Source organism: Hirundo rustica, chromosome 19, assembly GCF_015227805.2.
Source record: "Hirundo rustica isolate bHirRus1 chromosome 19, bHirRus1.pri.v3, whole genome shotgun sequence".
Taxonomy (NCBI): domain Eukaryota; kingdom Metazoa; phylum Chordata; class Aves; order Passeriformes; family Hirundinidae; genus Hirundo; species Hirundo rustica.
Genome location: NC_053468.1, coordinates 3290065 through 3302695, shown reverse-complemented (window position 1 = coordinate 3302695; position 12631 = coordinate 3290065). Strand labels below are relative to the sequence as shown.

The following is a 12631-nucleotide window of genomic DNA, read 5'->3' as shown; positions in this document are numbered from 1 at the left end:
TCAGAATGACCTTGGTTTTATATTCGAGTACAAGTGTGAAACAAATATAAGGATGTTTGTTTTCCAAATTGTCAGTGCAGAGACCTGATATTTGTATGATATCAGTATTGATTTTAAAACCAAATTATTGGTTTTAAGGACAAAAGAAATGCAAGTTGTAATGAAAAAGATCCCATGGTATAACTTTGCCATGTACTGTAAGAAATTAAAAACAGTAATTTAAATTATACTAGAAATGACAGAATTTTAACCTATTAAAAAAAATTAATTCTAGAAGTTACCACGTCTTATCAGAAGATGAATTAGTGTAGAACACCAGCTAAATTATTTTGAAAAACAGATTTTGAGGTCTGTTTTGTCTTCCACCATGACCCTGTATTTTCTGTTTCTGCCTGCACAGAGTGTGGCCATCTTCCTGCTCAGGCCCTCAGACCTGCAGTCGATTCTCTCTGATGCCTGGTTCCACTTTGCATTGTAAGTCTGATGTGTATTTATTTTTTTTCCCACTATATATAAAATTCTCTCTCTCATGCTCACAGATAATGTGCTCCTGTAGCAGATATTCGCTTTCTTTCGTCAAATTTATCAGTTTTAGAGGGATGGATGTAAGTTTACCTGCAGTTTTTCTGTGACACAAACTATTGGTTGCACTGCCAGTAACAATTCCAGGTTTGATGTGCATGGAGTGGATTTTTCCCACCTGCCAATGCCTTCCCTGTTTGTGGAAAATCTGTAATGATTCTAACAATTCATTAAGCTAAAGCTGCAATTAAAATGACTTCTAAGATATTGTAAGGATTCTTAACGTCTCTGTCAGCAAAATCTGTGTCGAGCCGCTGTTTTGGGGATAATAGTTTACATAAATTGAGCTTTAATAAATATAATCCTTATATGTTAATATACCACTTGCACAGACCTCTTTTATCATTAAGCTGTAATGCCAATTTTCTTGGGGAGAATTAAAAAGCTGCATGAAGTTACAAATTAAGCCTAAAGAGCAAAGAAATCTTGTTTTCGTGTTTTTCCATTCTGTTGTTGGTTTTGTGCTAGTAATTTCTCTTTTACATATATGTTTGTTTTTTAACAGTTTTATACAAGCTTTGCTTGTGATCTTCTCTGTCTTTTTGTACTTGTTTTCCTACAAAGAACACCTGGTGTGTCTTGTTTTGGCAATGGCCCTTGGCTGGGCCAATATGCTCTATTTCACCAGAGGTTTCCAGTCCATGGGCATTTACAGTGTGATGATTCAAAAGGCAAGTTTTTCTTTTGTTTTACCTGCCTGATGATACTCCATTGTTCTACAATCCAAATCGAGTATATTCAGCAATTATACGTATTTTAAAGTTCATTTTGAAATGTCTTATTTCCAGTTTTTATGTATTATTTCAGCAGAATACACTCTTTGTTCTTCAACAGCAGGATCTAGTTTGTATCCTAATTTTGACACTTTTGTTACAATAAATATGTGAGTAGCTTGTGTTTTTTCCACCTAATTCTGCATTTAATTGCATCATAGTCTGTAATGTCTGTATTGTACAGAATTAGTCACTCTCAGAGAACACACTAAGCTTGAGATAAAAATCAGACCTTTAGGTTTGTTTGCTCAAGGAAAGCAGTCTGATGTTTTAGTGTGTGCCTCACCTGTAACCCTGCAGAATTCAAATCACAAAGCTAGTTCTGAATTTTAATTTCTGTCAACTGTTTCATTCCATTTTCAGGTCATCCTGCAAGATGTGATAAAGTTCTTAGTTGTCTATATCGTGTTTTTGCTGGGATTTGGCGTAGGTAAATATTACTGGAGAAAAGCACTGATGCTCTGTGTGAGTAAAAATTTTAGCGATATTATGAATAAGAACCCTGTTTTCATGAGAGCTCATGTTGGGCTTTCTTCTGCATGTTAAGTTTAGATGTGAACAGATGAGCCATTTGCCTTGGTCTCAAATCCCTGGAGTTTCATTTGGATGTGGGCTCCTTCTGCTTTCTGGAACTGTCACCCGGCTGCTCTGTGTGGCTGGGCAGCTCTGGCCCTCTCAATCACTTTGAATTCTTTGGGATGAAGTGCCCTGTATTCCTAAATAATGGTTGTGACTGAAATTCCCTTGTGCTTTCTTCTCAGCCCTCGCTGCCCTGATTGAGACGTGCCAGGAGGGCGGGGAATGCCATTCCAACAGCAGCCTGGGACCTGTCCTGATGGATCTTTTCAAGCTCACCCTAGGCCTGGGTGACCTGGAGATCCAGCAGAACTCCAAGTACCCTGTCCTGTTTCTCCTGCTCCTCATAACTTTCGTTGTGCTGACTTTTGTCCTTCTCTTGAACATGCTGATTGCGTTAATGGGAGAAACAGTGGAGGATATTTCTAAGGAGAGCGAGCACATCTGGAAACTCCAGGTTTGTTTTGGATTTTGGGAGGTGCTCGGGCTAAAACCCTCATGCTGACACAACAGGTTGAGTGTTAAAGATAATCCTCATTTGGTTTTGCATGTGCATAATAGAAATAAATAATTCCAGTACTGGAGAATTGTAGTGACTTGGGAATTAACAATCCTAAAGGTGATATGGTGGCTTGGATTTCCAAACCACGCACTCTCATGACTTTCATTCCCCTGGATATGTCACAGGATGATGTGTTTCACTGTTTTTCCAGGAATCTGAATTCCTATTTGCAAAAATTGTCAGTGACTTTCTGGTTTTGGTGTTGGCTGTGGGTATAGACTTGACCTATTATAAACTGTGTATGCTGTGAAATCAGACCACGGTTAACCAGGCTCATTTTACTATTTACTGCCGACAGAGAGCCAGGACTATTTTGGAATTTGAAAAATTCTTACCAAAATGCCTGAGGAAAAAATTCCAGCTGGGAGAACGGTGTAAAGTGGCTGAAAATGACACCAGGGTGTGCTTAAGGTAAAGCAAAGCTGAAATAATGTGCTATCAATTCTGTCCTCTTTATGCTGCTTCGAGGTTATTTCTCCTCAAAAACCTCTTTAAAATATTTCTATTATCTCTAAAAATTATGCCAGATGCCCAAAAATATAATGTGAGTTTTGTTTTTCAGTTGTAACCTGTTGTTTAAGTAGAGAAAACGTATGAATTTTTGTGTAGGCAATGGTTTGGTAAGAAAGCAGATTTTCATCTTCCTATGTTTTCCTGTAGAAGCATCAAATCTGCTTGCAGTAAATGTCACTTTATCATAATCTCCTTTGAATGTCAGCTTAAAAGCAATCACAGTTAAGTTGATTGGTAATTGATGATTACCATATTAAAGAACTGTGCTGTTTAATGAAAAATACTTAAATATTTCAAGACCATACTAACAATGTGTGAAATTATGAAGTAGTCTTGGCATTATTCTCACCTTCATATAGTGCCTGACAGTGCAGAAGGCATTCAGGCTTTTAATGCCAGCAAAGCAGGGGGTAAAGTGTAACAATCCCAGGAAGGAATAAAGGGGGAAGATCAGTGATGTAGCTGGGGGATAATGCATAGTGATAACACAATTTATGTACAATGTAAACAGGATTAATGAAGTGAAATGGACCGAGTGGAAAACCCATGTTTCATTTATTAATGAAGATCCAGGGCCAACAGGTACTGTAGAATTTTATGACGCCGTATTTGCAGAACCTTTCCTTCTTAGAAATGTTTTTTGATACAGTTTTATACCTTTAAAAATATAAACTCTAATATTAAGCCACATATTATTACTAGAGAAACAAATGGTTAATATGGCAGTGGTGTTAAATTACTTTTTAAGACTTGGAGGGAGGGTTGGTGACAAACAAGTTTTGTAACATATATATTGGATGACATAAATGTTGGCCAGGAAATTCAAGACATCCATCTGCTGCCAGGGCAGGAGTGTCCTTGAGAAATGAGCTCCCTCTGGGATGAAAATTTTCTGTAGAAGATATGGTAGCAAACTGAGAGCTTGCTGTTTAAATAAATACATGTTTTTAACAACATTAAAAAAAGGTGTAAGACTCTGATCTTGCTTATACAGTTTCTACCATATCCTGTTTTGTTTACAATGCATTTTTTTGCAGATCCAAGCAAAATTCAAGATAATTCAAGAACTAATAGCAAAAACACCCTGAATACGTTTGAAGAAATGGATGATTTGCCTGAAACTTCTGTTTAGTTGTGCTGTGCTTGACGTGTGGCTCTTCTGAAGGTTAAAAGCATCAGCAATGGATGCTGAAAGATTTGTGGCTGTTTTGGACAGCTGTAGCCAGCTGGAACACAAACTTTCAGTGACACAGTCTGATGGCTTGAACCCATTTATTCAGAGCAGCTGGGCTGAAATAAATGGGATTATTTCACTGGGTCAGTTCTGAGCCTCTCAAACTGTTGCTGTCCAAGTTTGCCTGATGTTCCTCAAACTTGGCTCGAGATGTTTAACTGGATAAAAAAGGTCAAATGTGAGATATTTCTTCCTGTTGTGGAAAATTAAGGTCATCGTGATCCCAATCTGCTGGGTTTTGGAATCTCTAACTCATGAGAAACTCATTTTGTACACTGAAAAAAAAGTCCTTGTTTTGGAAAAAAGTAAAGCATTTCAATTCTGAAGATGACCAAATGAAGTATGTTACTTTTGAAATAACAAGGTTCTGGGTACATTTGCAGCTTTTGCATTGACTGTCAGTGTTACTGGAGGCTTGGTCCCATCAGTTGGAAAAAGCCTCCTCAGGTCCCAGTGGCTTTGCCTGATCTGTTTTCCTCTGTGCAGTCCCCAGGGTGTAATTGGAGTTTATTGCTGTTTATTTATTACTGTGTGTCTGTGCCTCCCCATGAAATGACAGGGCAGAAATATAATTCCTGATGGAGGATATTTGCTCCAGTCGCAACATTACTTTTCCTCCTTGGCTTTTCCATGCTGTTGCATCTTCCTGCATAAAAAGTCAACACACTGGAAAGTTCTTCTGAATTAATTTTTGCATTCAACCACTTCAGAAAAATGAAAAGTCAGTATTTCTTCCCAAGGTGAACACAATCGGTTCAATGCAATGCAATTCCAGACCTTTTTTTTAAATTCAGAGGACTCTAATGCATTTCTGTAGCTCTTATTTCACTACCTGTGAGGACCAAGTACTATGAATTATATTTTTAGTTTTCTATTTTATGTGTGTGTATAAAAGGAGAAATAGTTGTTCTGTGTACTTCTAAATTTCAATTAGCATGTGTCTCCAGTGTCATGGCTTTTCATCAGAATTATTCATGTGGTGCCTGTTTTAAAGGTGCTATTTTAGGTGAGACTCAGGGGAACTCAGTTCTGTGTGTGAATGATAATAAGAATTGCATTGGATTTTTGCAGCTGTGGGCAAAATGATCCAAAAGACTTTCTTAAGACAGAAGAGCCCGTGAGGGAACCCTGCAGTGGGAAGGATAATGCAGAGATATTTACAGGGATGGTGAGCGTGGGTGCTGCAGGACGCCATGTCCTGAGGTTCCAACCATGGCCTGGATGGATGGGATCCACAGGAAATTTCGGCTGTGGTCTGGCAGGGCACAGGAGTTTGAGGGGAAGGACATTAGAGCACCCACAGACCACGTCACACCTGAGCACTCTGGCTTTCTCAGCTGGAGATGTGAGGATGAGAAGAAAAACCCCCGCGGTCTCGGAATCTTCGATCATTGCCGGATAATTTTGCACCGAAGCTGCCAAGGAAGGACGTTGCCTCAGGACTGCACAGGTCTGCTTGGATCCCTTCAGTGCCAGTTTTTGTACAAAGGGATAAAATACCTCTTCACACCCACTCAGGAACCAGGCTGGGCCGTGAGGCTGCGGCCGCTGGAAACACCACGAGACCTCTGTGCTGCGCTGAGGCCGCTCCGGGCTGTGGACAGGGAAGGTGCAAACAACCCTACAAAGATGTGCTGTGCCACTGCCCGGGTACAAAACCGTGTGGATGAACTCAGGAACGAGCTGGGGGTTGTTTCTGAAAGCTCTCACTGAGGAAATGCCCTCCTTGTGTGGCCACAGAGCTCGGCCACCTCCCATGAACCGTGTGCTGTCTCCAGGCTTTTACCAAGGACACTGAATAATGACTAGAGCAGGTAATTCTGTGCTTTTTATACCACCTTTATTTAAATTAAGGAAATAAAACTTGTCATTCAATCAACATTCTGCCCTGTGTTTTTATTTTGTTGCCATAGGAGTTACACAAAGGCAAGGAAAAACTACTTTAAATTCAGTAGTAAACGATGACATCACTTTTCTAAGGTACAATATGAAAGTTATCTGGACAATTAATCTTTCAGTAAATAATTAACGTGTCCTTATGCAAAATTTTTAATGTTTGTCACTGACTTGTCAAATGTGTGAAAAACAGCTTCAGAAAATTAATTAAACCCTCATTTTTTTCTCTTTTTAAGATGTTATGACAGGCTTTGTCTCTACAGATACAGAACAAGTCTCCCTGTAAGGAATTCTCGATTTCCATTCTGGAACGCTCAGGTATGGCTTGTGCACTGCTCTTCATCAAAACCAGAATAACTGCCTAAATCTTGCCTTAAATCAGAAGCAGCTCAAATTAATTGTGAAATACACTAAAATGAAACGTGAAGCTTTTTAGAGGATATTTCTCTGAAATCCTGTTTGTAGCTTGTTTTTATGTTTGTAAGTATAAAAACAAAATAAACCCCAAGGCTTCCGCTTCAGCACAGTGGGGTAGTCACATAAGCAGATAATATCATTTATTATACACACCCTCCCCATGTTTCTCTCTGCCCAGTTTTTCCTTTGTCTCACATTTTGTGTCTTTACCTGAGGAATAAATTTCAAGGATCAATCCATTGTAAAAAGTGAGGGCTATTGAGGTTTGGGGTTATGAAGTAGAAAAGCTGATTTTTTTTTTTTGTATATAATGTAGTACTGTGAATGAGCTTCTTCATAAAAACATCAAGAATACTTATAAATTCTTTACATCTATAGCAGTGTATTAGAACAATAAAAAGTCATAATCACCATCATGACAATAGCTCTCAAAGTGCTCAGCAAGGTTAATTAAATTACAATTTAAAATTAGATTCTGCATTTACAAGTTACTACTGAATGACCCCGGGCTTCACCAAGAAACCCGCTTTTTATGTGAAAGATCTGTAACAGGCTCTTAAGAAGTGCTCTGCTCTGAGACTGACAATCTGAGGTGTTTTGCAGTGAGTTTGATTTTCTCTGTTTTTACAAAAGCTTGTTTCTTTTCATAATATGCAGCTTCGTTAATAAATGTTGGATAGATTGTACAGTTCCCCTGATATGGAATTACTTCTCCATCAAGAGTCAAAAATAGAGGATCACCATTCTTCAGTGGCTGCCAGTCTTGATCCTTAGGAAAAGAAAATAAATAGAATATATATACTTTCAGGGTTTTGTATATTTTATGGGATTCTTGAGTTAATGCTAATTTCTGCAGTTTGTGGCAACAGCTTTTAAAATAATTCCTTTTAGTCTTAATACATAATTTTGTGTGTCTGGCCCTCATTTTCAGAATTCACTGGTAATGTGAACTAGAAGGGAACTGCAGATGCTCGCAACTGATTGAGAACAGGCACTCATTTAAGAATTAAAAATTAGGTTTATATTTTAAAACATAAGCTATCTTATTGTCTTTGTAGTGATTTTAGATTCAGTGATTCCCAAGGCAATTCCTGAAATAATGAATGTATGACCTTAGTGAGAGAACTTAACCCTAGGGGAGGTCTAAATTGTTCAATAAAACCCATTGGCAATATTGGCATTTAAAATATTTATTACTAAAACATGCAACAATGTAGCAGTAGCAACACAGGAATAAGTAGAAAATGTCACAAAAGGAAACTATTCTAGAATTTACCTGTAGTTTAGGATGAATTATTGCAATAATTTCACCATTCTTATTCCTGGGATAATCTACTTTCTCCATTATTTTAAAAACCTCAATTGTGCGTGGTGGAAATTCCTTGCCTGGAAAGAAAAAATGAAATTTCATGTCAAGATGAAAAACTGCCTGTTAGAAAGAACATTGCATTATTTATTCTCTGCAGAATGGCTCAAATCATCAGGTTGTCCCCTCAAAACCAAGCTGTAGAAAGATGGTCCAGTCAAGTATTGGGGCATATGAAGTTCAATTCTAAATTTGCTACTGAAATGTTGTTTTTCACTAAAAAACCCCTATTTTGTAGATGAGGAAAACAATGAAAGGTCTGTTTGCTAGTGTTGCACAGCAGAGAATGGTATCAGTGGTATTTAATCTTTATTATTCCAGCACAATAATGGACATTCTGACATGCTTAACTATATTATTCTCTTTCTATTTAAAAATAAAAGTCCCACCCCACTGACAAAATATACTCTGAAATAGTTAAAACCACTTATTTTGTCAGAGTACATTTTAGGCAGTGCACAGGTTTGACTTTTTCAATTCCACCCCCACCTTTTACTGTTTAAAATGTTATAGCCCAAACCATTTTTAAAATGTTTTCCTAAAATAGTCCACTGACATGACGCAGGATGCCGTAAGCTCCCATTACCTTCATTAAAAAGCTGCACAAAATCAAGGCCATGTTTGACAATCTTCCTCATTTTGTCCAAAACATCAGCTCTAGCAACACCTTGTGGCTGGGGCCCCACCTCGACACCTGTTTGGAGATGAGGGAGATCATTAGTGTCACTCGATGTCACCATTGCCCAGCAAAAATAAATGTCTGATGGGTCAGTATTTAATGGTTAAGAGGGATTGTAAGGCACAGAATTATGTGGGGTTTTAAAAAAGAGGTCCTTGTCATATATTTATAAATATTTTCTGCAAAAAGTGGGTTGAGTTCAAGGATTTCTGTGTTATGCAAGCCAGAACTCGGATTGTGTAAATCAGAACTCTTCAGAAGAATGGATAATCACATATTTTGGTAAATATGTTGTCAAACAAAGCTCCTGATGCTCAGTGCACTCTGCACAAGGCAGTGAACGCATCTGAAAAGAGCCATATTTCAAAATCATTTCTGGTTTGTTGAAAGAGCCTTTAGATTTGATATTTACCAACAGGATGTTTTGCCACAGACCGAGTTGTTGCATATTTCAGGCTGGGATGTTCAATCAGCAGAACAGGACAAGGTTCTGGAGCCAAAGCGCTCTGTGGAGATGGTTTAAAAACGCCTTTGTCATGCAAAATGGTTTAAAATGTTGTGCCACAAAAGATTACTGATGCAGAAGTGATTTACACAATGTCTTCAATATGTTGCCTTTATTTCAGGGCCCTCAAGGAAGTAGGACATCTTTAGAAAATGCACAAAGCTGTGTTTGTTGGTGTCTGTTCCATTAAGTGATGCCAGGCAGCTCCGCTGAACCAGAACTGAGCACAGTTCTGGTCTTGAACTGCCAGCAGAGAAAAAATAATCTCCTCAGCATGGTTCCAAAAGTGAGAACTGAAATACCATAAAGCAGATTTCAACTATTTCATTTGGGGTTAGACTCCAGTTCTCTTATGGGGATGCAGATTGTGAATTAAGCCTCATTTTAATCTTCTTTATTGGCATTTTTGCTCCTTGAGGCTTCTTTCTTGATGACTGCTCACCATTACTCTTCATATAATTTCAGTCAAAAGATTTTTAGACCTTCATATATTTTTATAAGCATTTAAAAAGAATACATGTAATAAGGAAAAAAGTCTGAAAAGGCTTTTCTTCTAAGAGGGGGAAAAAAAATTAAAATTCCACACCATTGGCCCAATTTGGACTCCATCAGTCACTGTTCAGGTCACCAGAATTCAAGCAAATTATGCTTAAAGCAGCACTTCTGCACACCTCACTCTACTAAAACTTATCAGCAGAATTAAACAGCTTCTAAAGACACATCACTGATAAGGGAAAATTGTCATTACCTACTTCCATTATTTGTTACATCTCTTTATTTAACGAAATTAATGTTTAACTATTTAGCATGTGTAACCCAAGTTTTTCCAAGTTCCTGGCAGATCAGTGTGAAAGCAGATTAAGCTACATTAATTTTCATAGATGTTATAAGTATTCCTCTTTGCCCATCAGTCTTAATAATGCTCATTTTAATACATGAAGATATGATGAGTTTAAATCTGAATTACCTGATTTATAATCAAATTAATAATTGCCTCTGATTAGAAAAAAAATCATCCTATGAGTAATTAAATATTTTAAACAGTTTTGCAGAAGAAAAAATAGTAAATTCAGAGAAACTACAAAATAATATATAGTAATACAACATTACAACTAATAATCTATTTTAATAGTTCATTTAAATTAGTTTTACCTTGATATAATGAACCATTTGAATTGTAAAGTCATCCCTGGAGTTTTCAAGAATAATGGTACCACCCATGTTAGAAGTGGTGTTGTGAAGGTCAAAAATAAGGTCATAGGCATCATCACTACCTTTGGGACCAAATATATGATTGATTTCCTGAGCCCTCCTCACTTCATATGGAATATCTTCCACCACTGGCCTGCTGTTAATATCAGCACAAAGAAATTAGTGAGCTCATTCCACGGCTTTACAGTCAACAAAATACGTATTAGCCTTTTCTTTTCACTTTAAATCCAAAATTGACTGGAGTTGAAATCACCTGCTTAATTATCAAACTTAAAATTGGCTGAATTTGTTGAAGAAAGCAAATACGATTGTCTAGTAATTGTCTTATTAGTCTGTGTCTTGTGCAGAAAGGTGCTGGAATCATTTAATCAAATTTTAGCTGGAAATGATTTATTTCTCCTTACATCCCAGAATTTCCCCCTGTGCATAAAACTAACTAAAAATTTAGCAACAATGCATTTAAAATTAAAAATTTAGCACTTCCAAGACTGGATCCACCTACTGCTGGAGAGCATATTCAGGCATCAGTCCATGATGTTTTGCCTTGGACATCACACTCAAGGTTTTTTTCTAATTTGTTTTATTTCTTCTTGTGATCTGATCAGATTTTACAGTCTATTCCTTTAGGATTCTTAAAGCTCAGTGGAGATTTTCCTGCCTCAAATCTGTTCCTCCAAAGTTTTAATACTTGTAATTTCAGGAGACTCTGTGTATCACATAATCCACCCTTTTATTCTTTAGCTCTGCCTTTGAAATTCAATGTTTCTTCACATAAAACTGTTAATTAATATTTTTTATTGAAGCCAATGAGATTTACACCATTGCTTTCAATAGTGTCAAGATTTCACTCTCCTTTTTCTTATTTTGTAAAATAATTTGTGATCTCGAAGGTTCTACACTTGAGGGACCAGGGGAAGGTACTTCAAACAGGCAACTACATAGTATTTACTGAGAAATAGTAGTTAAGATATGATGGAAACCTGCAGGTGTCTTAATCTGGTGTTTTTTCAAGTGTTCTGTGTTCAATGCAGCTGAAACCAAACCAAATTACCTTTTTTTTTTTTTTTTTTTTTTTTTTTTGGTATGTTTTTCCAAAGTAAACAGTTAAAAGAATGACCTCAATGCTTATGTGTTAACATCTGCTTATCTTAGCTGTAATAATCAACAACAAAATTCTAAGATGAAAAGCCAGATGGAAAGATGTGTAGGGTAAGAATAACTGCCTGAAAAATATACACAGTAACTCTTCCTTTCTGTGATATTCTGAAACAGATCTACCTGGTTAGCAACTATACCAAGGATACTTATATAACAAAGTACACCTCTGGAATAATGTCTCAAACACAGAGTAACATCGAATCCTACTAAAAATGTGAAATCAGTTACTATTTTACAGTACTTATAGACATAATTTCTTTTAAAATAATTAGTCAGTTAAATTATTGAGGGTTTTGGCTATGCTTTTGCCTTAGAATAGAGATTATTTCTAGCTTTAAGTTTTTCTAATTTCAAGTTTTTGCCTTCTATTGTACATAGCTGGAATTAAGCACACTTCCCTGACTTCTGTGCCATTCTTTCGCATACTCAGATGTCTATGTTTAATTGCTTTTATCTGCTATTTCTTGGAAGTCTAATTGTATTCAGAAGAGCTACCAAACTGAATTGCACAAGACATGAGAAATAATGACTCTGCCTCAGAACAGTGTTACTCCAATTCACACAAATGCACCTCATCTAATACTAATTTAAAATTATGTTTAAGATAATGTGTTTGAGACTGATTTTACCAGCAATAGAAGTGAGTCTGTTAACACATGCAAATTGTTCTTTTTTTGGGTTAAAGGTCAGTAATTCCAGTTACGTGACTGCACTGTTAAAGTAGTACAGGAACTTGTGTTTTAACATTTTAATCTGGAAAAAAATTTAAAACCCAGAAAAGCCGAACGACAGAAAGCACAACTGCTCTTACCCAAGACTCTCGGGGTCAAAAACCCGGTTGAGATCACAGTCAATGTACCTGGTGCACCTCTCCACAGCTCTGGGGTTGGTGAGGAATGGTTTCACCTCCACTCCTGGTCTCTGGATCTCGGCTCCATCCTGCAGCCAGTGCCTGACCAGGAGCACCCCCGATAATTCATTGCCGTGAGTGCCCCCGAAGAGCCCGACCCGTCTCACCCCAGCACACGGGGAACTCATGCTCAAGGAAAACTTTTCTCTCTGGGGGGAAAAAAAAAAAATAATTCTTTCCAGTCGGAGAGTCTTTCTTCTAGTTAGGTCAGATGCAAAAAGAAAGTGAATGGATTTCTCCCAACAGCT

At 37.3% G+C, this 12631-nt stretch overlaps 2 protein-coding genes across 9 annotated transcripts in view; one reads left to right on the top strand and one right to left on the bottom strand.

The window, feature by feature from the left end:
* TRPV3 (transient receptor potential cation channel subfamily V member 3) overlaps positions 1-6117 on the top strand; it is a 22304-nt gene extending 16187 nt beyond the window's left edge. For 2 of the 8 annotated variants that reach the window (XM_040082499.2, XM_040082497.2), the window contains exons 12-18: positions 401-474; positions 1088-1253; positions 1719-1785; positions 2117-2388; positions 2792-2904; positions 3518-3588; positions 4044-6117. In XM_040082499.2, coding sequence (XP_039938433.1) covers positions 401-474; positions 1088-1253; positions 1719-1785; positions 2117-2388; positions 2792-2904; positions 3518-3588; positions 4044-4138 — 858 coding nt within the window. In that variant the 3' untranslated portion in view covers positions 4139-6117. Of the gene's footprint in view, positions 1-400; positions 475-1087; positions 1254-1718; positions 1821-2116; positions 2389-2791; positions 2905-3517; positions 3589-4043 lie in introns of those variants that run through there. The other 6 variants (XM_058423004.1, XM_040082498.2, XM_040082496.2 and 3 more) reach the window with 5 other exon arrangements.
* On the bottom strand, positions 6064-12631 carry ASPA (aspartoacylase). Its single transcript, XM_040082502.2, has 6 exons — positions 12285-12631; positions 10256-10451; positions 9011-9104; positions 8506-8613; positions 7830-7939; positions 6064-7322 (listed from the first exon to the last, which is right to left on the bottom strand). The coding sequence occupies exons 1-6, from the start codon at positions 12509-12511 to the stop codon at positions 7110-7112; spliced, it is 948 nt and encodes a 315-aa protein (XP_039938436.1). The 5' UTR covers positions 12512-12631; the 3' UTR covers positions 6064-7109.

What these genes read in the sequence shown, in the direction of transcription:
- ASPA (XM_040082502.2), bottom strand. Translation starts at nt 12,511, where the DNA reads ATGAGTTCCCCGTGTGCTGGGGTGAGACGGGTCGGGCTCTTCGGGGGC. An exon ending in TGTGCAGCTTTTTAATGAAG is followed by an intron (nt 7,940 to 8,505) that starts GTAATGGGAGCT and finishes TTTTCTTTCCAG; the next exon opens with GCAAGGAATTTCCACCACGC. An exon ending in TAATTCATCCTAAACTACAG is followed by an intron (nt 7,323 to 7,829) that starts GTAAATTCTAGA and finishes TCTTTTCCTAAG; the next exon opens with GATCAAGACTGGCAGCCACT.